General features: G+C 44.2%; 1 protein-coding gene across 2 annotated transcripts in view; it reads left to right on the top strand.

Annotated features, from left to right (window-relative positions):
- LOC121535404 (ski-like protein) overlaps positions 1-26,888 on the top strand; it is a 34,439-nt gene extending 7,551 nt beyond the window's left edge. The window contains exons 2-7 of one of the 2 annotated variants that reach the window (XM_041842441.2): positions 18,453-18,548; positions 20,270-20,334; positions 21,032-21,177; positions 21,371-21,666; positions 21,961-22,182; positions 26,523-26,888. In XM_041842441.2, the coding sequence (XP_041698375.2) occupies positions 18,453-18,548; positions 20,270-20,334; positions 21,032-21,177; positions 21,371-21,666; positions 21,961-22,182; positions 26,523-26,792 (1,095 nt within the window). In that variant the 3' untranslated portion in view covers positions 26,793-26,888. The remainder of the gene's footprint in view (positions 1-18,452; positions 18,549-20,269; positions 20,335-21,031; positions 21,178-21,370; positions 21,667-21,960; positions 22,183-26,522) is intronic. The other variant, XM_041842442.2, reaches the window with a different exon arrangement.
- Positions 26,889-27,884: the final 996 nt, after the last annotated feature.

Below are 27,884 nucleotides of genomic sequence, written 5' to 3'. Positions count from 1 at the left end.
CTTGTAGCCCATTCCAGCCTTGTGTAGGTCTACAATCTTGTCCCTGACATCCTTGGAGAGCTCTTTAGTCTTGGCCATGGTGGAGAGTTTGGAATCTGATTGATTGCTTCTGTGGACAGGTCTTTTATAGAGGTAACAAACTGAGATTAGGAGCACTCCCTTTAAGAGTGTGCTCCTAATCTCAGCTCGTTACCTGTATAAAAGACACCTGGGAGCCAGACATCTTTCTGATTGAGTGGGGGTCAAATAGTTATTTCCCTCATTAAAATGCAAATCAATTTATAACATTTCTGACATGCGTTTTTCTGGATGTTTTTGTTGTTATTCTGTCTCTCACTGTTCAAATAAACCTACCATTAAAATTATAGACCGATCATTTCTTTGTCAGTGGGCAAACATACAAAATCAGCAGGGGATCAAATACTGTTTTCCCTCACTGTATATTGCATCCTGTCAGGCTGTATCACCGCCTGGTAAGGCAACTGCACCGTCTGCAACCGCAGGGCTCTCCGGAGGGTTGTGCAGTCAGCCCAACGCATCACCGGAAGCACACTGCCTAACCTACAGGATACCTACAGCACCCGGTGTCACAGGAAGGCCAAGAAGATCATCAAAGACCTCAGCCTATCGAGCCACGGCCTGTTCACCCCGCTATCATCCAGAAGGCGAGGTCAGTACAGGTGCATCAAAGCTGGGACCGAGAGACTGAAAAACAGCTTCTATCTCAAGGCCATCAGACTGTTAAATAGCCATCACTAGCCGGCCTCCACCCAGTGCCCTGAACTTAGTCACTGTCACTAGCCGGCCTCCACCCAGTGCCCTGAACTTAGTCACTGTCACTAACCGGATGGTTACTCATCCCTACACTTTAGAGGCTGCTGTCCGATGTACATAGACATGGAACACTAATCAGTTTAATAATGGAACACTGGTCAGTTTAAAAATGGAACACTGGTCAGTTTAATAATGGAACACTGGTCAGTTTAATAATGGAACACTGGTCAGTTTAATAATGGAACACTGGTCACTTTAATCATGTTTACATACTGTTTTACCAATTTCATACGTATATACTGTATTCTAGTCAAGGCCATCCTATTCAACTATTGCTGTACATAGTGTTCTATTCACGTGTTCTTCAGATATAGTATATGTTCTATCCACATACTGTCCATAATGTATTCACTACATGGCCATCTCATTCCAAAATCATGGGCATTAATATGGAGTTAGTCCCCCCCTGTGCAGGCAAATCAAGTTCTTCCACCCCGACCTCGACAAATCATTTCTGTATGGAACCCGCGTTGTGCATGGGGACATTGTCATACTGAAACAGGAAAGGGCCTTCCCCAAACTGTTGCCACAAAATTGGAAGCACAGAATTGTATAGAATGTCATCGTATTCTGTAGCATTAAGATTTCCCTTCACTGGAACTAAGGTGCCTAGCCCGATCCATGGAAAAACAGCCCCAGACCATTATTCCTCCTCCACCAAACTTTACAGTTGGCACTATGCATTGGGGCAGGTAGCGTTCTCCTGGCATCCGCCAAACCCAGATACGTCCGTTGGACTGCCAGATGGTAAAGCGTGATTCATCACTCCAGAGAACGCGTTTCCACTGCTCCAGAGTCCAATGGCGGTGAGCTTTACACCACTCCAGCCGACGCTTGGCATTGCGCATGGTGATCTTAGGCTTGTGTGTGGTTACTCGGCCATGGAAACCCATTTCATGAAGATCCCGACGAATAGTTATTGTGCTGACGTTGCTCCCAGAGGCTGTTTGGAACTGTAGTGAGTGTTGCAACCGAGGACAGACACTCTTTACGCGCTTCAGCACTCGGAGGTCCCATTCTGTGAGCTTGTGTGGCCTACCACTTCGTTGCTGGGCCGTTGTTGGTCCTAGATTTTTCCACTTCACAATAACAGCACTTATAGTTGACAGGGGCAGCTCTAACAGGGCAGAAATTTGACGAACTGACTCGTTGTAAAGGTGGCATCCTATGACGGTGCCACGTTGAAAGTCACTGCGCTCTTCAGTACGGCCATTCTACTGCCAATGTTTGTCTATGGAGATTGCATGGTTGTGTGTTCGATTTTATATGCCTGTCAGCAACGGGTGTGGCTGAAATACAATCCACTAATTTGAAGGGGTGTCCACATATCTTTGTATGTATCTCTCACACACACTCCGGACTCCGACATTGCTCGTCCTAATATTTCTTAATTCCATTCTTTTACTTTTAGATTTGTGTGTATTATTAGATATTACTGCACTGTTGGAGCTAGGAGAGCTTACCTTTGTGTGTGTGTGTGTGTGTCTGAAAACCCTTGGACTGGGTTACAATGTGCACATTGACACTGTGTAAACAGTGGCAGGCTGGCGCGTAGGAGGGGTTAAACTAACACACTGGTCGGGGGGGTGTGCCGGTGCCTGTGAGACTTCTGGAAGTTTGTTTTCCTCAACGGCGGCTGATTCCATATCCCTGTTGGAGTGTTGAGGAGTCAAGGCCCATGGTCGTATTCGGGAGGTACCAAACGGGGGGAGAACTGGAGGAGGTAGCTACCTGAACTTTTCCAATAAACGCTCATTTTGGGGTTTTCGCTTCAGTGTTTTGCTACAATGTGTTCTACCAGTGAACTACTGAACACGACCCCGGTCAGGTCTCTTCCATTGTGCCTAGTGGCTAAACCCTCCTCCCTTTACCAAGGGCTCTAAGATGAAAAATGTAGGTGCACACAATCTAAAATATTTGAGGTAATGAAGCCAGAATCCCTCATTTTTTTCTAGGCGCACTGGTGCTCGTAAAATTGAAGTTCCAGGTCGCACAGCAAAATATTTAAGTGCATAAGCGAGTAACATGGTGGCACTGTAGAGCCTTGCCTTTACCTAGTAGCCCCGCCTTTACCTAGTAGCCCCGCCTTTACCTAGTAGCCCCGCCTTTACCTAGTAGCCCCGCCTTTACCTAGTAGCCCCGCCTTTACCTAGTAGCCCCGCCTTTACCTAGTAGCCCCGCCTTTACCTAGTAGCCCCGCCTTTACCTAGTAGCCCCGCCTTTACCTAGTAGCCCCGCCTTTACCTAGTAGCCTAGCCAACCTCTCCTCCCTTTTAATGTCAATAGGGTGTTAGTTAAACCTCGTCCACACAACATACCGTGGGAATGAGTGCCCTCTTTCAACATTAGTGTTGGGTTTCAAATACTTTCTGATTCAAACATATCTTTTTTTATTTTCTATTCTATTTTTAGTAATTCTACTCCCTTTTTCTCCCCATTTTCGTGATATCCAATTGCGATCCAATTACGATCTCGTCTCATCGCTGCAACTCCCCAACTGGATGTGAAGGTCGAGTCAAGAACCAGGTTATCAAATTGTGACCCGATGTGTATTCCAACAATGGAATAGTCACGTGCAGTTGAAGTCGGAAGTTTACATACACTTAGGGTGGAGTCATTAAAACTTGTTTTTCAACCACGCCAAAACTATAGTTTGTTAACAAGAAATTTGTGGAAAGTCGGTTAGGACATCTACTTTGTGCATGACACAAGTAACTTTTCCAACAATTGTTTACAGACAGATTTATTTCACTTATAATTCACTGTATTACAATTCCAGTGGGTCAGAAGTTTACATACACTAAGTTGACTGTGCCTTTTTAAACAGCTTGGAAAATTCCAGAAAAATGATGTCATGGCTTTAGAAGCTTCTGATAGGCTAATAGTACGCAAGTATAAAAAAAACATGGGATCACGCAGCCGTCATACCGCTCAGGAAGGAGACGCGTTCTGTCTCCTAGAGATGAACATACTTTGGTGTGAAAAGTGCAAATCAATCCCAGAACAACAGCAAAGGACCTTGTGAAGATGCTGGAGGAAACAGGTACAAAAGTATCTATATCCACAGTAAAACGACTCCTATATCGACATAACCTGAAAGGCCACTCAGCAAGGAAGAAGCCACTGCTCCAAAACCGCCATAAAAAAGCCTGACTACGGTTTGCAACTGCACATGGGGACAAAGATCTTACTTTTTGGAGAAATGTCCTCTGGTCTGATGAAACAAAAATAGAACTGTTTGGCCATAATGACCATCGTTATGTTTGGAGGAAAAAGGGGGTACTTGCAAGCCGAAGAACACCATCCCAACCGTGAAGCACGGGGGTGGCAGCATCATGCTGTGGGGGTGCTTTGCTGCAGGAGGGACTGGTGCACTTCACAAAATAGATGGCATCATGAGGAAGGAAAATTATGTGTATATATTGAAGCAACATCTCAAGACATCAGTCAGGAAGTTAACGATTGGTCGCAAATGGGTGTTCCAAATGGACAATGATCCCAAGCATACTTCCAATGTTGTGGCAAAATGGCTTAAGAACAACAAAGTCAAGGTATTGGGATGGCCATCACAAAGCCCTGATCTCAATCCTATGGACATTTTGTGGGCAGAACTGAAAAAGCGTGTGCGAGCAAGGAGGCCTACAAACCTGACTCAGTTACACCAGCTCGGTCAGGAGGAATGGGCCAAAATTCACCCAACTTATTGTGGGAAGATTGTGGAAGGCTACCCAAAATGTTTGACCCAAGTTAAACAATTTAAAGGCAATGCTACCAAATACTAATTGAGTGTATGTAAACTTCTGACCCACTGGGAATGTGATGAAAGAAATAAAAGTTGAAATAAATAATTCTCTGCTATTATTCTGACATTTCACATTCTTAAATTAAAGTGGTTATCCTAACTGACCTAAGTCTGTATTTTTACTAAGAATAAATGTCAGGAATTGTGACAACTGAGTTTAAATGTATTTAGCGAAGGTGTATGTAAACTTCCGACTTCAACTGTAATTGTTTTCTCAACTTATAGGGCAGTGATGATACCAGTATTGCAAAAAAATATCCATGGCAAAGATGAAAACGGCAAGCAGTCCAAACTATTTATTTTAACCTGCTGTATGTAAATTGTTGTTTGCTATAGCTTGGAAAATAAATAAATGGATGGCAACATAATGATTGTTTCCAACATTAGGGCTGTTTTCCTAAAGAAGTTAAATCCGCTTTGTGTTTTGTTTCCTTGCCACGATACTAATGTGTTTTGTGATTCCGGTATCGCCCCGGCCCAACTATAAAAGATAATGATAACAACTAAACTGGCTGCTCGTTAGTGTGTGTGTGTGTGTGTGTGTGGTGTCTAAAAACAATGAGGTAATGATCCTGCGAGGATGACGTGCGTTTAACTTCCCTCTGACACACACACAGACCGATAAGGTGGCGTCATCTATGGTGGGAGAGGTTTTGTCTGTTCTTTTCTCTGATTAAAGGGTAAGCAGAGATTCTCAGACTCCTTGGCCTGGTTGTGAAATACCTGCTTGTCTGTCTGGAAGGACACCGTGTCCTGATATACACGCATTCAGATTAGAAAGAAACACTATTGCGTACTTGTTAGGAATGTGTGTGTGTGTGAGGCTGGGAGCATTTACATATGATGTCGTTCTGAGAGCAGAGAGTGTGTCGGTAGGGCCCAGACTGCTGCTTTTCTGTCTTCCTCTATTTACAGACCAGTGACTTCCATTACCACAGACCAGTGACTTCCATTACCACAGACCAGTGACTTCCATTACCACAGACCAGTGACTTCCATTACCACAGACCAGTGACTTCCATTACCACAGACCAGTCTCGCTCTCTCGCGCTCTCGCTCTCTCAGCTTTATTGGAATGGGACACATGTTTACATTGCCAAAGCAAGTGAAATTGATAAACAAAAGTGAAATAAACAAAGTGAACAGTAAAAGTTACTCACACAAGTTCCAAAAGAATAAAGACATTTTCATATGTGTGTGTATATATACAGTGTTGTAACAATGTGCAAATAGTTAAAGTACAAATGGGTAAATAAATCAACATACATATGGGTTGTATTTACAATGGTGTTTTGTTTTTCACTGGTTGCCCTTTTCTTGTGGCAACAGGTCATAAATCTTGCAGCTGTGATGGCACACTGTGGTATTTCACCCAGTAGATATGGGAGTTTATTAAAATTGGATTTGTTTACGAATTCTTTGTGGGTCTGTGTAATCTGAGGGAAATATGTGTCTCTAATATGGTCATACATTTGGCAGGAGGTTAGGAAGTGCAGATCAGTTTCAACCTCATTTTGTGGGCAGTGTGCACATAGCCTGTCTTCTCTTGAGAGCCAGGTCTGCCTACGGCGGCCTTTCTCAATAGCAAGGCTATGCTCACTGAGTCTGACCCAAAAATTAAGGAATGCTTTGACTGTACAGTCACAGTGGTCAGGTAATCTGCCATTATTTGGTTGGGTCTAATTGTGTTGCTGTCCTGGGCCTCTGGGGGGTCTGTTTGTATCTCTCTCCCTCCTCTCATTCTCTCTCTCTCCGCTCCCTCTCTATATATCCTGTCTCTCTCTGTCTCTCTCTCTGTCTCTCTCTGTCTCGCTCTACCCTCACACACACACTTCTCCAGAACTGCTCATGTTCACCAACTCTATCTCCTATATTGTCCTAAGGATTGTACTCTTATATTCATACGTTCTGCAGGGTTCTAGAATAGATCTTCCCAGACAGTGTGTCTAGAGCCCCGCCTCCCCCCACAAGTGTTTTTAAATAGTAAATCTCCCCTGGGAAGATGGTAACAAAATAAGCGTTGCAATGATCCGATAAGCCAGTGGTTACATAACTAAGCATGGGTCTCTCGTCTGTCTGTCTGTCTGTCGGTCTGCGTCTGGGACGAGAAGAGGGAAAGAGAGCCTAGAGTATTCATCCAGACAGACAGACAGACAGAGCAGCTAAGGCTAGGAGGATATTATAACCCCCAGGGGAAAGGCTAAGCTGCGACAGAGGGAAGGGAGGAGAGGGGGTGGGTCAGTCTAGGACAGCTGGCTCCTACTGTTGTCACGGTCAGCCTCTACCCTCTCACGCTTATTTTTTTTTTCTCCCCTATATTTTTCTCTACACTGCTCAGACATGCAAAACCCTCATGCAGCGACATGTTATGAAGTCCCTCTCCTCCCCCGCGTTTCTCCTCTCTTCCCCTGCGGCACTCCTCTCCTCCTTCTGGGTGAGACTAACCTCTCATAACTGTCTGAATGGAACACGGAGTCTGGAACAACCCACCTATTCAGCCAATCACACCCTAGGGCAGGCCTCCCGCCTCAGTCTCTCTCTCTCCCACTCCCCCCTTGGTCTCTCTTTCTCTCCCTCCATGCCTCAAGGCCTCTCTCTCTCTGTCTCTGTGTGTCAGTTTATTTTTTATTTTTCTCAAAAATACTTTCTTTACCCTCTTCCGTAATAAGGAATCTGTTCATAGCTCTGGATGAGAGTCGCTACATATTTTCTAAACAATCCCATCTAAGGAAATAATCTTTAAGAGTTACTAGGGAAACTTCACCTCTACGTCGAGCGGTGCTCCTGCCCTGTTGTTTCTGGCGGGGGCACCGTCAGGGGAAAGGGGGAAGGGCTTTACTGTAACTGCATCTAGCTACATACGCACTCCAGCCAGGCTACAGACTAAACACACACTGCTGTCGCCTTGTCTCACTACCGAACCTCGATAGACAGGACAGACGGAGCTGGCTCCAACAACCGAAAGGAAAGAGGGATAATTAGGAGAACATGGTTGAATAGGTTGTAAGCATGAGACCAGGGTTTTTTTTCTTCCCCAAATGTAGGTCACTGTTTTTAGAGGCCCTGGCCAAAAAGTAGTGCACTATATTTAGAGAATAGGGTGCCGTTTTGGGACGCGGACCAGAATAATTAGTAGTAGGTAATAAATTAATTGATTTAACCAATGAAAAATATGAACTGCCCAATGTCTGGTCTCCCGGAGCAACCAGAGGGATTTGTGTACTGTAAAGATCTGTGTGTGAAAGGCTCCTCTGTGCCTGGCCTCTGTGGGAACTGTGATTTTATGGTAAGATATATAAATGGAGAGATGCACAGACAGCGCTTTACACTGCGACTCAGACACAGGAACATAGTGTATTCGGAAAGTATTCAGACCCCTTGACTTTTTTTCACATTTTGTTACGTTACAGCCTTATTCTAAAATGTATTAAATTGTTTTTTTCCCCCTCATGAATCTACACACAATACCCCATAATGACAAAGCAAAAACTGGTTTATATACATTTTTGAAAATGTGTAAAAAAAAAATCTACTGAAATATCACATTTACATAAGTAATGTAACAAAATGTGGAAAAAGGGAACGGGTCTGAATACTTTCTGAATGCACTGTATAAAAGCAGTGTCATTCACCCAGTGGTCTCTCTCTCGCTCTCTCTCTCTCTCTCTCTGTGTACGTCGACAGAACATTAAAGCAGCTCGCTTCTCTCTATCCATTATACATGATGCACACATGGGGAAAGACCAGATATTCAAATAATCCTCTTCTCTTACCACTCAATTAGTGCCTTCAGAAAGTATTCATACCTCTTGAATTATTCCACATTTTGTCTTACAGCCCGAATTCAAAATGGATTAAATCGTTTTTTTTTTCTCTCACTCATCTACACACAATACCCCATAATGACAGTGAAAACATGTTTTTAAAAATGTGTGCAAATGTATAGAAAATGTAATAGTGATCTCATTTACATAAATATTGACACTCCTGAGCCAATACATGTTAGAATCACCTTTGGCAGTGATTACAGCTGTGAGTCTTTCTGGGTAAGTCTCTAAGAGCTTTGCACACCTGCATTGTACAATAGTAGCATATTATTCATTTTTAAAATTCTTCAAGCTCTGTCAAGTTGGTTGTTGATCATTGCTAGAATGCCATTTTCAAGTCTTGCCATAGATTTTCAAACCAATTTTTGTCAAAAACTAACTAGGCAACTCAAACATTCAATGTCGTCTTGGTAAGCAGCGCCACTGTATGTTTGGCCTTGTGTTTTAGGTTATTGTCCTGCTGAAAGGTGAATTCCTCTCCCATTGTCTGTTTAGAAAGCAGACTGATCTAGGTTTTCCTCTAGGATTTTGCCTGTGCTTAGTTCTATTCCATTTATTTTCATCCTAAACTCCGTAGTCCTTAATGATGACCAGCATACCCATAACATGATGCAGCCACCACCATGCTTGAAAATATGAAGTGGTACTCTGTGACGTGTTGGATTTGTTCCAAACATAATGCTTTGTGTTCAGGACATAAAGTTAATTCGTTTGCCAATATTTTTGCAGTTTTACTTTTAGTGCCTTATTGTCAACAGTGCTGAGCGATTTTAACTGAAATGTCAGTTATTTTCAGTTTTTAAAACTACTAATTGACTGACCTCTGTTCAGTTATTTGATTTCTATTTTGTTCTATTTTTTTTCTGTGGGCTCAGTGAGCACATTGCACTGCAGTTTCTCTAGAGAAAAATCAGATCATGCCCGGACTGTGTGAGGTAGGCGGGAGTTGTAGTTTACAACTGGCCAATTTTCTACATAGTTTAGTGCAGAAAATGTGATAATTAACTACAATGACCATAATCCATTGCACACTTACGTGTCCGGTCTGTTTCTTTTAAGCCTGCTACGTAAGGGACCAGATGAATGCGCGATCAACAGGGATGCGTAGAGAGCAGTTGCTTTTGAGGTATTTTTTTACCTGAAAATACATGGTCTAAGTGATTTGATAGACAGTTGGGATTTAGCAGTTATAAAAGTATGCCTTATTTACTTTGAAGAACTACTAAAATAGTGATTTTTGTCGACAGCATAGGCAGCAGCTCTATAGAGATGATGATTTTGGAATGAAATAATCATAAAATAAACAATTGAATATACACAACTGAAATATTTTATTAATGTGAGTGCATACATTTTTCATATGCCCCCCCCGTGGGAATTGAACCCACAACCCTGGCGTTGCAAACGCAATGCTCTACCAACTGAGCTACAGGAGGGTAGTGATCAGCAGTAATGGTCACTACACTCATGGTACTTTTATGAATTGTTTTATTCTGTGTTACAGCATTCAATCCACATAACGTATAGTGAATTTAATGTTTAAAAAAAATCATTATTTTGTAATCGTACCGAAACTGTACAGACCTCCAAAAAGCACTAATCGCTCATCAATATGCAAACAGGATGCATGTTTGGGAATCTTTTTATTCATTTTACATTTACATTTTAGTCATTTAGCAGACTCTCTTATCCAGAGCGACTTACAGTTAGTGAGTGCATACATTTTCATACTGGCCCCCCGTGGGAAACGAACCCACAACCCTGGTGTTGCAAGTGCCATGCTCTAACAACTGAGCTACAGGCTTCCTTCTTTTCACTCTGTCATTTAGGTTAGTATTGTGGAATAACTACAATGTTGTTGATCCATCCTCAGTTTTCTCATATCACAGCCATTAAAGTCTGTCACTGTTTTAAAGTCACCATTGGTCTCGTGGTGAAATACCTGAGCGGTTTCCTTCCTCTCCGGCAACTGAGTTAGGAAGGACACCTGTATCGTTGTAGTGACTGAGTGTATTGATACACCATCCACAGTGTAGTTAATAACTTCACCACGCTCAAAGGGACATTCATTGTCTGCTTTTTTTAAATGTTTACCCATCTAGCAATAGGTGCCCGTCTTTGCGACGCATTGAAAAGCCTCCCTGGTCTTTGGTTGATTCTGTGTTTTGAAATTCACTGCTCGACTGAGGGATTTTACAGATAATTGTATACAGTGGGGGAAAAAAAGTATTTAGTCAGCCACCAATTGTGCAAGTTCTCCCACTTAAAAAGATGAGAGAGGCCTGTAATTTTCATCATAGGTACATGTCAACTATGACAGACATTGAGAAAAAAAAATCCAGAAAATCACATTGTAGGATTTTTAATGAATTTATTTGCAAATTATGGTGGAAAATAAGTATTTGGTCACCTACAAACAAGCAAGATTTCTGGCTCTCACAGACCTGTAACTTCTTCTTTAAGAGGCTCCTCTGTCCTCCACTCGTTACCTGTATTAATGGCACCTGTTTGAACTTGTTATCAGTATAAAAGACACCTGTCCACAACCTCAAACAGTCACACTCCAAACTCCACTATGGCCAAGACCAAAGAGCTGTCAAAGGACACCAGAAACAAAATTGTAGACCTGCACCAGGCTGGGAAGACTGAATCTGCAATAGGTAAGCAGCATGGTTTGAAGAAATCAACTGTGGGAGCAATTATTAGGAAATGGAAGACATACAAGACCACTGATAATCTCCCTCGATCTGGGGCTCCACGCAAGATCTCACCCCGTGGAGTCAAAATGATCACAAGAACGGTGAGCAAAAAATCCCAGAACCACACGGGGGACCTAGTGAATGACCTGCAGAGAGCTGGGACCAAAGTAACAAAGCCTACCATCAGTAACACACTACGCCGCCAGGGACTTAAATCCTGCAGTGCCAGACGTGTCCCCCTGCTTAAGCCAGTACATGTCCAGGCCCGTCTGAAGTTTGCTAGAGTGCATTTGAATGATCCAGAAGAGGATTGGGAGAATGTCAGATGAAACCAAAATAGAACTTTTTGGTAAAAACTCAACTCGTCGTGTTTGGAGGACAAAGAATGCTGAGTTGCATCCAAAGAACACCATACCTACTGTGAAGCATGGGGGTGGAAACATCATGCTTTGGGGCTGTTTTTCTGCAAAGGGACCAGGACGACTGATCCGTGTAAAGGAAAGAATGAATGGGGCTATGTATCGTGAGATTTTGAGTGAAAACCTCCTTCCATCAGCAAGGGCATTGAAGATGAAACGTGGCTGGGTCTTTCAGCATGACAATGATCCCAAACATACCGCCCGGGCAACGAAGGAGTGGCTTCGTAAGAAGCATTTCAAGGTCCTGGAGTGGCCTAGCCAGTCTCCAGATCTCAACCCCATAGAAAATCTTTGGAGGGAGTTGAAAGTCCGTGTTGCCCAGCGACAGCCCCAAAACATCACTGCTCTAGAGGAGATCTGCATGGAGGAATGGGCCAAAATACCAGCAACAGTGTGTGAAAACCTTGTGAAGACTTACAGAAAACGTTTTACCTGTGTCATTGCCAACAAAGGGTATATAATAAAGTATTGAGAAACTTTTGTTATTGACCAAATACTTATTTTCCACCATAATTTGCAAATAAATTCATTAAAAATCCTACAATGTGATTTTCTGGATTTTTTTTCTTATTTTGTCTGTCATAGTTGACATGTACCTATGATGAAAATTACAGGCCTCATCTTTTTAAGTGGGAGAACTTGCACAATTGGTGGCTGACTAAATAGTCCCCACTGTATGTGGGATACAGAGATGAGGTAGTCATTCAAAAATCATGTTAAACGCTATGCTTGGGCGGTATCCAGATGTTCATATTGTCATACCGTCCTTCTCTCATAACAGAATTTACAGTATTACCGGCGTAGCACACAAGGGGGCGCTACAAATGCAAGAAATGCCCATTGGTCATCTATTAGAAGAATGCTAACAAATTTAGCTAAAATGAGAACGATCGAAAGCGAACAAACTAATAATAGCCGAATCCAGCTCCTAAAGTTATAGAAGCATAGCTAGTGGCGACCAAGTGTCATTTTCGTTGAGTGTGGAGATTTTACAAGAGAAAGTAAACGAGAGACATTTTGCAAATGAACAAAGTTGTGATGCATGCTTTTCTGAAGGAAGAGCAGCATGTGAACACGGAGCAGAGGGGAGGGGGGAAAAACGCTAGTAGGAAGCACAGGGAAACTAATAACTCCTCCAGAGCTCTTTTGACTTCTGGCAGAAAGCCCATTTATAATAAATCTGATGGCTAACATTTTAGTAGTGAATTGCATACAAGTGTATCACTTCATCACCTCCTGTGCGCCACACAGAGACTCATCGATAGATATAGAACGCTATGGACTCACCAGTTCGCTTTCTTCCGTTGTGCTATTTACAAACAAACGCATGACTGGCTCAACTGTTCTGGGGAACTTCAGTAAGCTTTATAATGTGACCGGTGAAATGAAGAATGCATCTGCTATCGCTGAAGGTATTGCACAAGTTGACTGCGGGTACTAACTTAAAGTAGCAACAAATATTAAAATGTATTGAAAAACTACAAATAGTTTTGATGCTATTGAAAATTCATCCCATGATATGCACATGAAAGTGAAGTGGCTGTTATTTGACTTGTTCATACCAGAGACTAGTGGCGGTTGCTTAAATTTAACTGATTTTATAAACTAAACTGAGTGTATATAAACATTTTTATAACAGGCGCCATCAGGGTCTTTAGATTGGTAGGGCTGAAAAAGTTGGTAGTATCATATGAAACGATACTACGATATTCTAAAATGATATTACCGTGGTACCGGTATACCATACAACACTAATGGCTGGTAAATTTAATCGCACAAAGTCTCAAAAGAACTACGAATCCTATATAGCCAATTCCACCTCGCGCTACAACACTGCCTGGCTGGGGGCTGTGTTCACATGAAGAGCTGAGCGAAAGATGCCTTTTTAGAAGCGCATAAAAGTTGGTCTAATTTACTTGAAACTAAAGTCTACTGAAGTGAGACTTTGTCCTTGTGTTCCTTGGTTATTTACATTGTTTTTGTTCACAAGCTAGGTTGTTTTTCTGTTTTTGAGTTTCAACTGCTAGGGAAGAGAAGACCACGCTTCTACTAGTCGGACTCAATCTCACAGGCACAAACATGACTCCAGTCACGCTACCATGGTAACCTCCGGTTTGGTGGATGCCAGGAGAACGCTACCTGCCCCAATGCATAGTGCCAACTAAAGTTTGGAGGAGGAAAAATAATGGTCTGGGGCAGTTTTTTCATGTTTTGGGCTAGGGCACTTAAGGAAAGCTTAATGCTACAGCATACGATGACATTCTATACGATTCTGTGCTTCCAACTTTGTGGCAACAGTTTGGGGACGGCTCTTTCCTGTTTCAGCATGACAATGCCCCCGTGTACAAAGCGAGGTCCACACAGAAATATTTTGTCAATCGGTGTGTAAGAACTTGACTGGCCTGCACAGAGCCCTGACTTCAACCCCATCGAACACCTTTAGGATTAATTGGAATGCCGACTGCCAGCCAGACCTAATCGGCCAACATCAGTGCCCGACCTGACTAATGCTCTTGTTACTGAATAGAAGCAAGTCCCCGCAGCAATGTTCCAACATCTAGTGGAAAGCCTTCCCAGAAGAGTGGAGGCTGTTATAGCAGCAAAGGCGGGACCAACTCCATATTAATGCCCATGATTTTGGAATGAGATGTTCGACCAGCAGATGTCCACATATACTTTTGATCATGTAGTGTACGTCCATGTCTGGTTCATCACTTGGGTAGTGGAAGGAATGTGAGTAAGGCTGGAGGTAGAGGCTAACGATCTTCAGCGAGCTAGCTGCACACACCCTGTCTTCTCTGGCCGTTAGGTACCTCAGGGGGGTCTCCTAACACCCGAAGGGTTTTGAACCAAAACGCAGTGACCCTGTCGGTGTGATCGAGGCGTTGTACAACTTCTCATTTTACTTTTAGTGTTGTTTGGGCTAATAGCCTACATCACCCATTTTCACGCACACACAGTCTGCACGCCATACCAGGACATGAGGGCCCATGCATAATGTGTAGGCTACATCAAATAGTTGGTGCTGCACTGTGAGGGTATGACTTGGGGCCATTTAATACAAACGCATTGGATGGCACGAAAGCACACTCAGTGTGACGGTCTCCGGCGCCCAGGGGTATGAGGGCAGAAATTCAGAGTCGTCCACCCCTGTCACACACACACACACACAGCTCCCGTCGTCCTGCCCCGGGTCACTTCCTCTCCTCTGCTTCCTGTAGCCTCATGACTCATGGATTGCTGTGTGTGTTTGCGGCATCACTAACGTGTAGCATCATCACAAGAACAACATGACACAGATTCTTCCATCAGATGGGATTCCTCCTGACAGGAATCAATCCTTTTTAGTTTCTACATCCATTACAGAAGAAATACTCCCAATCCAATATCCCATGGTTTAGTGTACATGTGCTCTGTAGCTATTAGACCCAATTCTCATCTTGTTAATGTTTGTGCGTGTCTCCCTGTCTGTTTAGTGTGTGTGCGCGCGCTGTCGTGTGTTTTAATTGTAAAGCATGTCATCACACGCACGCACACTACAGTCACGCAGAGCGCAGTCGTTGTAAAGAGTCCATGTTACTGCGGAAACGGACTCAACCGCACGAATGCCCGGCCGTCCCGTCTTAAGTCAGCTGTTCGTTCCACACAAAAAAAAGAAAAAAGAAACTCACGACTGTTTTTTATTTTCATGAATGTCTTATATCTCCATAGTCGTCGGTTTAGGGCTGACCACATTTAGTCGACTGGTCGATTTGTTTGGTCGACAGGCTGTTGGTCGACCGAGATTTATTTTAGTCGAGCAGTAGCACTTTTTTTTTTTTTAATCATGGTGTACAAGACACCTGTCTGATTTGGCTCCTGTCTGAGTGGACTGATCCATTGTTGCCACATAAGACGTGCTACTGAAGTTGTATATGGTTATATTATGTAAGAACAATGGTGCAACACAAATACAAATTATATTATTTTATAACAAATGCGCTTTCTCCTGTGTTGGTTAGTGGTCGCTGTCCGCGGTTCTGAAACACATCAGTGCGCTGTTGACTTGGCGCCTTTTCCTAGACCATGTTGCTACAGTGCATTCGGAAAGTATTCAGACCCCTTGACTTTTTCCACATTTTGTTACTTTACAGCCTTATTCTAAAATGGATTAAATAAATAAAAATGTTAAATCTACACACAATACCCCATAATGACAAAGCCAAAACAGTTTTTTTAGAAATGTTTGCAAATGTGTTAAAAATAATATGGGGAAGGGTACCAAAAAATGTCTGCAGCATTGAAGGTCCCCAAGAACACAGTGGCTTCCCCATATAAGTTTGTGACCACCAAGACTCTTCCTAGAGCTGGCCGCCAGGGCAAACTGAGCAATCTGGGGAGATGGGCCTTGGTCAGGGAGGTGACCAAGAACCCAATGGTCACTCTGACAGAGCTCTGGAGTTCCTCTGTGGAGATAGGAGAACATTCCAGAAGGACAACCATCTCTGCAGCACTCCACCTATCAGGCCTTTAATGGTAGAGGGGCCAGACGGAAGCCACTCCTCAGCAAAAGGCACATGACAGCCCGCTTGGAGTTTGCCAAAACGCACCTAAAGACTCTCAGACCATGAGAAACGAGAGTCTCTGAGCTGGTGAAACCAAGATTGAACTCTTTTGCCTGAATGCCAAGTGTCACGTCTGGAGGAAACCTGGCACCATCCCTACGGTAAAGCATGGTGGTGGCAGCATCATGCTGTGGGGGTGTTTATCAGCGGCAGGGACTGGGAGACTAGTCAGGATCGAGGGAAAGATGAACGGAGCAAAGTACAGAGAGATCCTTGATGAAAACCTACTCCAGAGCGCTCAGGACCTCAGACTGGGGCGACGGTTCACTTTCCAACAGGACAACGACCCTAAGCACACAGCCAAGACAACGCAGGAGTGGCTTTGGGGCAAGTCTTTGAATGTCCTTGAGTGGCCCAACCAGAGTCCGGACTTGAACCCGATCTAATATCTCTGGAGAGACCTGAAAATAGCTGTGCAGCGACGCTCCGCATCCAACCTGACAGAGCTTGAGAGGATCTGCAGAGAAGAATGGGAGAAACTCTCCAAATACAGGTGTGCCAAGTAGGGTCATGCCCAAGAAGACTTGAGGCTGTAATCGCTGCCAAAGGTGCATCAACAAAGTACTGAGTGTCTGAATACTTATGTAAATGTGATATTTCTGTTTTTTTATTTTTAATACCTGTTTGCTTTGTCATTGTTATTTTGTGTAGATTCGGGGATAAAAACAATTTAATCAATTTTAGAATAAGGCTGTAACGTAACAAAATGTGGAAGAAATCAAGGGGTCTGAATACTTTCCGAATGCGCTGTACAATGTAAATACTTCAAGGAATGAACGGTCATGGGATGTCCCTCAGGCTATGGCAATCATATTTTGAAAAGATCCTCAGATCCTCAAAAGGTTCTACAGCTGCACCATCGAGAGCATCCTGACTGGTTGCATCACCGCCTGGTATGGCAACTGCTCGGCCTCCGACCGCAAGGTACTACAGAGGGTAGTGCGTACGGCCCAGTACATCACTGGGGCCAAGCTTCCTGCCATCCAGGACCTCTATACCAGGGGGAGTCAGAGGAAGGCCCTAAAAATTATCAGACTCCAGCCACCCTAGTCATAGACTGTTCTCTCTGCTACGGCACAGCAAGCGGTACCGGAGTGCCAAGTCTAGGTCCAAAAGGCTTCTTAACAGCTTCTACCCCCAAACCATAAGACTCCTGAACAGCTAATCATGGCTACCCAGACTATTTGTACTGCCCCCCCACCCCACCCCATCCCCCTCTTTTACGCTGCTGCTACTCTGTTTATTATTTATGCATAGTCACTTTAACTCTACCCACATGTACATATTACCTCGACTAACCGGTGCCCCCACACATTGACTCTGTACCGGTACCCCCTGTATATATAGCCTCCCTACTGTTATCCTATTTTACTGCTGCTCTTTCATTATTTGCCATTTTTTACTTATCTGTTTTTTTTACTTAACACTTTTTTTGTATTTTCTTAAAACTGCACTGTTGGTTAAGGGCTTGTAAGTAAGCATTTCACTGTAATGTCTACACCTGTTGTATTCGGCGCATGTGGCCAATAAGAAGATTTGATTTGACACACCTGTCAGGAACATTTTGCAGTTTCTCCCTCACCCAGAATAATTACCAGCTTTATGTCATTAGCATATGCGCAGAAATTGGGGAAAATTGATTGAGAGGTTTTCTTGAAAAAATACTCTTATTTGGGAGTATTTCTCACAGTAAAGGAAAAAGTGCGTCTCTGTCTCTACCTCCCCGGTCGTTCAGTGACCTCATGGACGCCCCTCTTTGGGTAGCAATGTCTTTTTGTGTCTCACCTTTTCTTTAGCCAAGTGATGGTCGCTGAGCCTGTATTTGGTCAGGATGTGTCTCCGTTTTGTCTTTCTGACAGAGTAAGAGATATTCTGCCAATTTGAAATATCTTTTGAATCGGTCTCTCTCCTGTGGTAAAATACTTTACTGTAATTGTTCCGTGCTATATCCTGCAGGCCTCTATATCCTGCAGGCCTCTATATCCTGCAGGCCTCTATATCCTGCAGGCCTCTATATCCTGCAGGCCTCTATATCCTACAGGTATCTGTCCTTATGTTTGTTGTTTCAGTGCAGTTGGAACTTGCAAGAGTGTGTGACACCCGTGTGATTGTGTGCATCCTGGTAAATCATGTCTAGAGGAAGAGTGGAAGCCTCTGGCTAACTCCCTCTTTCGGTGGTACTTTTACCTCACTGTAATTGTTCCTCGTCATAGCCTTCAGAGGCCTACCTCTGTCTCAGGGTCTAACTCTCTCTGTCTGTGTTTCAGAAGGTGGTAGAGGAGGACAGGGAGGTGAGATCATCTCCTCCAGAGCCTCTAGTTTCTCTTAACAGTAAACTAGCCGACAACGACGCAGCGACCAAGGTACGACACACACAGGAAGCGGCGTACTGCTCACGCTGCCGACGTAGCCAGTTGAATTGACTACACTGACCCCTCCCCCTAACTATTGTTCCACGGTATACCGAAACGTCTGTACTTAAAAAAAATAAAAAAATACTAGAACATGAAAAATGGTTAGTTACTTTCGGTACTTCTGTCAAATGTGTCTCACGTCGTGTACCGATTTTTGAGAGAGAATCAAGTCTTTCTAAAAGCACAGCCACTTATAGCGTGATAGCTCCGTGCTCCACTTCCTCATTGCGAGCACTAGCCTGTCCTGAGGAACCACTGAACACACTGGGAGTCTGGGCTGCATCACCGCTCATGCTTCACAGAATTTAACAAGCTTGAATAATGCAACGCGGCATGTAGAAATGTTCAAATTGCTCATTTACTGTTTTACAAAACAATGTCCGTTTTATAGGCTAGAACACTTTACAAAGCAAGAAGATCCCGGTAGCTTCCTGCTTTTGTAGGCTAACTTTCCTTGCTAGCTTACAGCTGAAGCTAACATCAATTCACTACCCTAGTACCTTGCTTGTGATACCATAATGCTAAATATTGCTGATTTGGCACCAAAAACCTTATCCATTCACTTTGTCCCCCCCCCCGCCTCATGTCTCTCCCAGTCAGTCAAGATCATCTTTGCTTGAGCCTGGAACCTACTGTGTGTGAATGATCATGGGTCTTAAAGAGACATCACACACATTTCTTCTTCTATGCAAATGTTGTTGATCAATACAAAAGTCCCAAATGGAAGGGAAACAGATTGTCATCTGTAGCTCCATGAAATCAGCCAAAACAAGATCAATAACTCAATACATTCACACACTCCTATTGAATATGCATTCACCTGTATTGGGAATAGGCTACATCTTGATTTACCCAGTTTATCAATAGACGAGAGATTTACCAATCAAATGTTATTGGTTGCATACACATATTTAGCAGATCTTATTGCGGATGTAGGGAAATTATTACCATTAAGTAGTTAGATTGGTAAAAAAAAAGATTAATTGATGAATTAATGCATACATTCAAAAATGTCAAATGTCATGATATTGAACTCGAAAGATCCGTCTGGATCAAGGGCCATTCTGTGACTTTGGCTAATATGCCTTTTTTTTGCTGTGGTATTGTTTTGATATTTCTATATCGTGATGGTATCGAGTAGCGTGATGCTAAACCTGGTATCCAAGTCAAAGTTCTGCTATCGTGACAACACTACCCCTAATCTTACGCCAACCCCCTTCACCCGAATCCTCAGTCCCCCTAAGCACGTAACCCCACACACTGGGTTCAGGCCCTAACACATTCCCCTATTGAAATGGCACACTATATATCCCCCCCCACCCCTCTCCTCACGCATTCAAAGGCCATGCTCACTCTCTTCTTCTCTCTCAACCCCTCACACCATCCTCCCCTAAACACAGCTGTTGAAAGAGCCTCTTCTCTCTCAACCCCTCACACCATCCTCCCCTAAACACACACAGCTGTTGAAAGAGCCATGCGTCTTTATCACAATCTTCTCAAACACACACACACACACACGCGCGCGCGCAATTATAGCTACAAACATTGACATTCAGATATTATATACGATTATGCATCTACCGATGTCTCTCTTTATGGTTTTATCTACATGCAAAGAAGAAACAATACATGAATACGTATATTTAAAGGGTTTATTATTGTGTTTGCAGGCTGAAGGCCAAGCCCAGGCTTGTCTGGCGTTCCCCCACATCAAGGAAGAGCCCAGTCACCCCAGGTATGTAACCTTTTTACTGCCCTTAATGCCCTGTCCCTTACCCCCTGCCACAACGTTCTACCACCCCACCGTGGTACATTTGTTTGCTTATTTGGATCTCTTTTATTCCACAATGGAGGCTAATCTTTTGAGGATTTGGGGACTGGCTAGCTATGTTTCTTCCTCGTTGGAAGAACTTGCCCATGCCAAGTACGTTTCCAAGCAACTTCCTAGGAAGTGTTGCTAGAGCAGTGCTGAAACCCTGCTCTGCTTCCTACCCTACCTCCCAGTTGGACCTACCTTTTGCGTGTGTCAGTGGGAAGCTGTGGTCTACCGCTCATTAATCTGGTCCAGATGAATGCTGAGATTAGCTGGATTACAGGAGGCGGGGCAGGACGTGACCACAGGGTAGACACAGGCAGGCTAGACTGCGGGATTACAACTGACCCCCTCATTGGGACATGTCCGACTTTAGACCCAGACCACCTGACCAGGGCTGGTCAATGGTTTTTACGAAGGTTGCTACTAAAGTGCAATGTTAAAAATGAGTGTTTCATCAATTTGTATAGCAGACCCTCATGCTAAATTGAGTCTCAAGCAATTAGGGTGTGCAGGGTGAATACGTGGTCTGTCGTACAGTAATTTGGTAAAAAGCCTATTTGACATTTGCTCTCTTTGTCTTTTTGCTCTCTCGCTCGCTCGCTCTCTCCCTGTCTAGTTACTACCTGTATACATATGATAAGATGGTGGCTCCTAACGTGTCTCTGAGGGATCAGCCGGAGGTCAGCCCTGAGGTTCTGAGGGTGCTGCTCAAACACCACTACAGTAGGAGACTGGCCCACGACCATGAAGAGACTGCTATGGGTCAGTACCACACACACACACGTTATGTTCTTCCATCCTCGTGGGGATCTACAAATCATTTTCATTCAAAATCCTATTTTCCCTAACCCCTAACCTTAACCCTAAACTTAACCACTAACCCCTTACCCTAATTCTAACCTTAACCTTCCATCTTTCAACCTCTCGTCCTCCTCCTCCCCGTCTCGCTCCTCAGATCGCCATGCCTCTCCCCCAGCTCCTCCCGTTGTCAACGACGCTAAGTCTCAGCAGTGCGTTGTTCCTGCCGCCGACCGGGACCGCCAGCAGCCAGTTTCCATGGAGACCAGCCCCGGCAACAAGAGTTCTTCTGCTGTAGCGGTAGCCGCGGTAGCGGCGCCGGGGAGTAAAGATGTCCTGTCTTCTGTCTGTGAGGACGACAAGGAAAGGATCGTAGTGGAGATCGTTCAGATGTACAGCAGACAGCAGGAGAAGCTGCACTCCACCCTGCAAAAGCAGCTGCAGCTAGAGATGGTGAGACACTACAGACAACTAGAGATGGTTAACTCCAGCCTGAAGAAAAAAAAAAACCCAGGACTGCTCTTATTTGTTCCTGTCCAGCAGTAACACTCAACGCCAGCTGGTTGTCTTTCAATTTTGAGTCACCTCATTTGATTGAATTCAACATATTACATTAGTAATCATTCCTCATTTATAGTGCACCGTTTTAGCTTTCCTTTGAATTGATCCAGTAACTGAACAACTAACATAAACCATAGGGGTATCAATCAGGAAATGTAACTGATCATCCTGTATCTCTGTGTGTAGGAGTTGGAGGCGCTGCGTGGAGGCGAGGCTGCCAGGCTGCAGCAGCTGGCAGCAGAGCAGTGTGCGCTGCAGAGTGAGCTGGAGGCGGTGCACACTGAGCATGCCCACAGGCTGGGGCAGGTGAGGGAGGAACAGAGGGAGTTGGAGCACAGGCTGGAACAGCTGAGGCAGCAGGGCTGTGTGTGTGATAACACACACCAGGAGGAACGCTATGCTAACCAGGTAGGCACGGACATACAGTCCACACATATACGCTATGCTAACCAGGTAGGCACGGACATACAGTCCACACATATACGCTATGCTAACCAGGTAGGCACGGACATACAGTCCACACATATACGCTATGCTAACCAGGTAGGCACGGACATACAGTCCACCCATATACAGTTCATTCAGAAAGTATTCAGACCCCTTGACTTTTTCCACATTTTGTTACGCAACAGCCTTATTCTAAAATGTATTAAATAAAACATTTTCCTCATCAGTCTACACACAATACCCCGTAATGACAAAGCAAAAACAGGTTTTTAGAAATGTTTGCAAATTTATAATAATAAATGTAAAACATATACCTTATTTACATAAGTATTCAGACCTTTTACTATGAGACTCTAAATTGAGCTCAGGCGCATCCTGTTTCCATTGATCATCCTTGAGATGTTTCTACAACTTGATTGGAGTCCACCTGTGATAAATTCAATTGATTGGACATGATTTGGAAAGGCACACACCTGTCTATATAAGGTCACACAGTTGACAGTGCATGTCAGAGCAAAAACCAAGCCATGAGGTCGAAGGAATTGTCCCTAGAGCTCCGAGACAGGATTGTGTCGAGGCACAGATCTGGGGAAGGCTACCATAACATTTCTGCAGCTTTGATGGTCCCCAAGACCACAGTGGCCTCCATCATTCTTAAATGGAAGAAGTTTGGAACCACCAAGACTCTTCCTAGAGCTGGCCGCCCGGCCAAACTGAGCAATTGGGGGAGAAGGGCCTTGGTCAGGGAGGTGACCAAGAACCTGATGGTCACTGATAGAGCTCCAGAGTTCCTCTGTGGAGATGGGAGAACCTTCCAGAAGGACAACCATCTCTGCAGCACTCCACCAATCAGGCCTTTATGGTAGTGGCTAGACGGAAGCCACTCCTCAAGCCCGCTTGGAGTTTGCCAAAAGCCACCTAAAGGACTCTCAGACCATGAGAAACAAGATTCTCTAGTCTGATGAAACCAAGATTGAACTCTTCGGCCTGAATGCCAAGCGTCACGTCTGGAGGAAACCTGGCACCATCCCTATGGTGAAGCTTGGTGGTGGCAGCATCATGTTGTGGGGATGATTTTCAGCGGCAGGGACTGGAAGATTAATCAGGATCGAGGGAAATTTTGAACGGAGCAAAGTACAGAGAGATCTTTGATGAAAACCTGCTCCAGAGTGCTCAGGACCTCAGACTGGGGCGAAGGTTCACCTTCCAACAGGACAACGACCCTAAGAACACAGCCAAGACAACGCAGGAGTGGCTTCGGGACAAGTTTCAATGTCCTTGAGTGGCCCAGCCAGAGCCCGGACTTGAACCCGATCTAACATCTCTGAAGAAACCTGACAATAGCTGTGCAGCGACGCTCCCCATCCAACCTGACAGAGCTTGAGAGGATCTGCAGAGAAGAATGGGAGAAACTCCCATTAATACATTTGCAAAAATGTCTAAACCTGTTTTTGCTTTGTCATTATGGATTATTGTGTGTAGATTGATGAGGGGGAAAAAAAACAATTTAAACCATTTTAGAATAAGGCTGTAACATAACAAAATGTGGAAAAAGTGAAGGGGTCTGAATACTTTCGAAATGCGCTGTATATGGGTCTTAATATAAATAAAGGGGCCAGCCAACGTGTGACATTGGGATCAACATTTCTAAATGGTTTGAAACAAAAATTAAAAATATTTTTATGTAGTTCCACATGTGTACTTAGAGGAATATATTCAAATTGTCCCATAACTCTACCTATATAACTACCGACTGTACGTCCTTTAAGCAGCGTTCATGCAGACAGTGGAAAGGCAAATTAGGACTCTCAGAGACTTGAGAAAGTGACCAAAAAACATGTTCCTTTTTGTAATGGAAGGATTTGTATGGAAAGTCAAGTTGAAGCCAACAGATGTTGTCCCAAAAAGTAGCGCAAAACCCTTCAATTGAAGCGGCGGGAAACACAAAAACGGATCAAAAATGAAATCACTGATAATTATAAGGGAGCAGGATAACTTATAAACTGGCTCCAATAATAACAAGGACTTTTCAAGCACCAAAATTAAGGAAATGTCTACTTTTTCATGGTAGGCCTATACCAGTACTTGAATTTCTGAGCTCCAAATTCAATAGGGCTACTTCAAGCCCTTTGTACTGTTTTAACATTGCAGGTGTAACATGGAAAACAAAAGGGATTTGTCATGTTATTTCATTACCAGATCATGTTGTGAAGAAGCCCACTAGTCTATGTCATTTGATGTCATTTGTATCCAGAATAATTAATAGGAATAGTGTTGGGTGTTGCGCAATAGTCGACCCTACACAATGACATCACAATGAACTCATTACCTGGATGCTTTCTCTGTTAAATCGAACCTGCTTTTTCCAGCACTCTGTCACAACAGCTGTTCGTAACTTGACTGTCATTCAGAAAATTCCTTCCTGGATCAGATGATGTAGGGCTGTCCCCGAAAAAATAAAAACTCTTGGTCGACGTAGAGTAGTCTTTTTTTTTTTAAATTATTATTTTTTTTCACCAATCGATTGGTTGAAATGTTAATGTCTATTTTTCCATATATAGACAGACCCACCACCCTATGTGTTTGAATAAAATCAACTATATGTACTGAGCTTGTCTGATGCTTTAAGCACGCGGTTTGATTAAATAATTAAGACACAAATGACTTGAGGTAGCCAGAGATGAAGATTGCCTAACCAGAAGAAAAGAGAGAGCTGGAAATATTTAAAAAATACAACGAACTATTGCCATGCTCAATGGATTCTAAAAACAGGCTTTGTTTACTTGCATTGAATGCATTAACAGAAATTACCGTAACCAAACAAACATTGTAGGTGAGAAATTATGGGAATTAACGGTAAATGTAGTCTACTGCTGGTGATGTATGTAATGGGGAATTGATTTACACTAACAATCAAATGACAAACAATTCATACTATGAAGTCATGAAACAATGAACACGCACGAAATGGCGCGACAGAGTGCATTCTGGAGAGAGACCTGCCTTGTGCATCTGAGCCACACTCCCCTGCTTCTAGGACCGCGGCCGCCGCAAAGGATTAGACCGCTGAGACGGGCGCAAATCAGACGGGTGTCTCGTGTGCCGGGATTTTTGTATTTTTTTTTTATGATCTATTTGCGACTGCTCGACTAAAACAAATATCGGTCGACCCAACAGCCTATCGACCAGTCGACTAAATGCGGTCAACCCAAAGTAATCTGCTGGACACCAAATGCACATCCAGGTATTATGCATAATTATCGAGAACCACATTTTAAAACCAGTATCGATTTTTAGGTTTTAACTATCAAGGTAAGGCGACTCTTTCGTTTAGAAGCATTTGATTTTTCAATCGCGTGCATCATTTTGGATTTGTGTGCCCATGAAAACTGTTTTTGCCCCGTAACATAACATAAGGAGGAGACACGAAGTGTTACGTAGTTACAGTGCATTACAAAAAAAACTGTCCAACAGCCAAATCCAGGATTCCTCCAGGGTTCCAGTTCAATGTCTAATTTAACTGATTTTAATGCTTAATATTATGATATAACAACTTACACTGCCATAAATGCAAGGACAGAAGGGGAATGTCTTATGTCACACGATTCTGGACAAATCCGTCAAGACACCAACCATGATAGATTTTAAATCAACTCGTGAATTTTATTGATTATAGCAATGTTCCTCCCTTATCTTAATGTAATGACATGAAACAAATTGGCAGATTATTATCAATGATTTGTCAACCGCTGTAACAAGTTGTCTAGCGTAGGAAATCCTCTGGTAACCTAGTTTATAGAAAGACACACATTTTGTTCTTCTGTCCTCGTGGGGACCTAAAATGTATTTCCATTCAAAATCCTAGTTTCCCTAACTCTAACCTTAACCTGCAATCCTAACCCTGAACCTAACTCCAAACCCCTAACCCTAATTCTAAACCTAAGCATAAGATAGCCTTTGTCTTCTTGGGGACGTGAGAAATCTCCCCGCAAGGGAGAATTTTCCTTGTTTTATTATCCTTGTGGTGACACTTGGGGATTTTAGTTCCCAACAAGGATAGAATAATCAACTCACACACACACACACACACACACACACTCACTCAGGGACACACACACACAGGGGGACACACACACCTCCTGCTGTCTCCTTCAGCCTCTTGGCGTCTGGCTTAGACTGGCTGTGTGTGTGTCTGCTTGTCTTCCAGTGTGTGTGTGTGTGTGTGTGTGTGTGTGTACTGTTCAGACTAACCTGACTTCATCTCTCTCTCTCTCTCTCTCCCCCCCCCTCCTCTCCTCTAGCTGGCAGAGCTGCGTGGGAGGTTGGATGGTGCGGAGGCTGACAGGGAGAAGCTCCAGGAGGAGTTGAGGAGGGAGCGGGATGCCCGGGAGAAGCTGGAGAGAATCATCTCTCAGCTCCAACAGCAGATGTGCCAGACGGCCTCCACCTCGGCCACAACCATCGCTACAGGGAGCCCCTCTCCGCCCCCCACCCCCTCCTCACACCCCCCCCACACAGAGGGACACACCGCAGGCCCCGCCGAGCAGCAGAACGGCCATGCTCATAAGTAGAGGAAATTACGAAACGCCCCTTCTCTGTTCGTCTCTCTCACCTCCGTTCTGAGAGAGACAAACAAATTACGAGACCCAACCACCCCGAGAGAGAAAGAGAGAGAGGGGAACTCACTCCCTCACCATTTCTCCCCCCCTCCTCCTCTTTAGTTTTTTGGAAAAGGACTCCTGTTTGTTTATTGATTGAACATCAAATGAGTTCAACTGTTTTTGGGATGTATATGTTTGTTTGTTTTAATTTATAGTTTTACTGAAAGAACAAACGACTGCTTGGCAGACAGACAGGAGTTGTTGTTTTTTGGGACCCCTCCCTCTCTCCCCCTCCCTCCCCCTCCCCTCCCCCTCCCTCCCCCCCCCTCCCTCCCTCCCCTCCTCCCTCCCCCTCCCCCTCCCTCCCCCTCCCTCCCTCCCCCCTCCCTCCCTCCCCTCCCCCCCTCCCCCCCCCTCCCTCCCTCCCTCCCTCCCTCCTCCCTCCCCCCTCCCCTGCCTCCCTCCCCCCTCCGCTCCCTCCCCCCTCCCCTGCCTCCCTCCCTCCCTCCCCTCCCCTCCCCTCCCCTCCCCTCCCTCCCTCCTTGATGTTGTAGCCCACACGAAGACTGGGAGGTCAGAGATCAGAAAGACAGTTCTCTTCTGGCCCTGCCCCTTGACTCTGTTCTGAACTGCGATTACACTAGCGTTCAGTCGCTCTTTCTACTACTACCTGGCACGCCAACTGGAGCCACTGGAGCTAAGATGGCGCCCGCGTGGGCGTTCTCCATCTCATACAGCCACCCCAGACAGTCCAGCGCTCTGGCCCAGCTACCAGCCACACAGGAGACTTCATGGACACACATTTTCATTTCACCTTTGTTTAAAATTATTCCTTATACCTATTAATTTCAAATAAGAGAAAAGTTTAAAAAACAAGTTCTAAATGTGTAAATCATAAAGGTATATGAAAACATTTTTACAGAGCATTTGCAGTCGTCATTGTTAAACCTCAGGAAAATGTGGATGAAGTGATGAAGATGTGGAGTCTGCAACAACAAACCCCTGAACTGGTCTGGCTAGAACAGTGGTTCTCAAACCTGAACTATCTCACCTGATTCACCT

The sequence above is a fragment of the Coregonus clupeaformis genome, chromosome 21, assembly GCF_020615455.1.
Source record: "Coregonus clupeaformis isolate EN_2021a chromosome 21, ASM2061545v1, whole genome shotgun sequence".
Lineage (NCBI taxonomy): Eukaryota > Metazoa > Chordata > Actinopteri > Salmoniformes > Salmonidae > Coregonus > Coregonus clupeaformis.
This window is presented reverse-complemented; position numbering and strand designations above follow the sequence as displayed.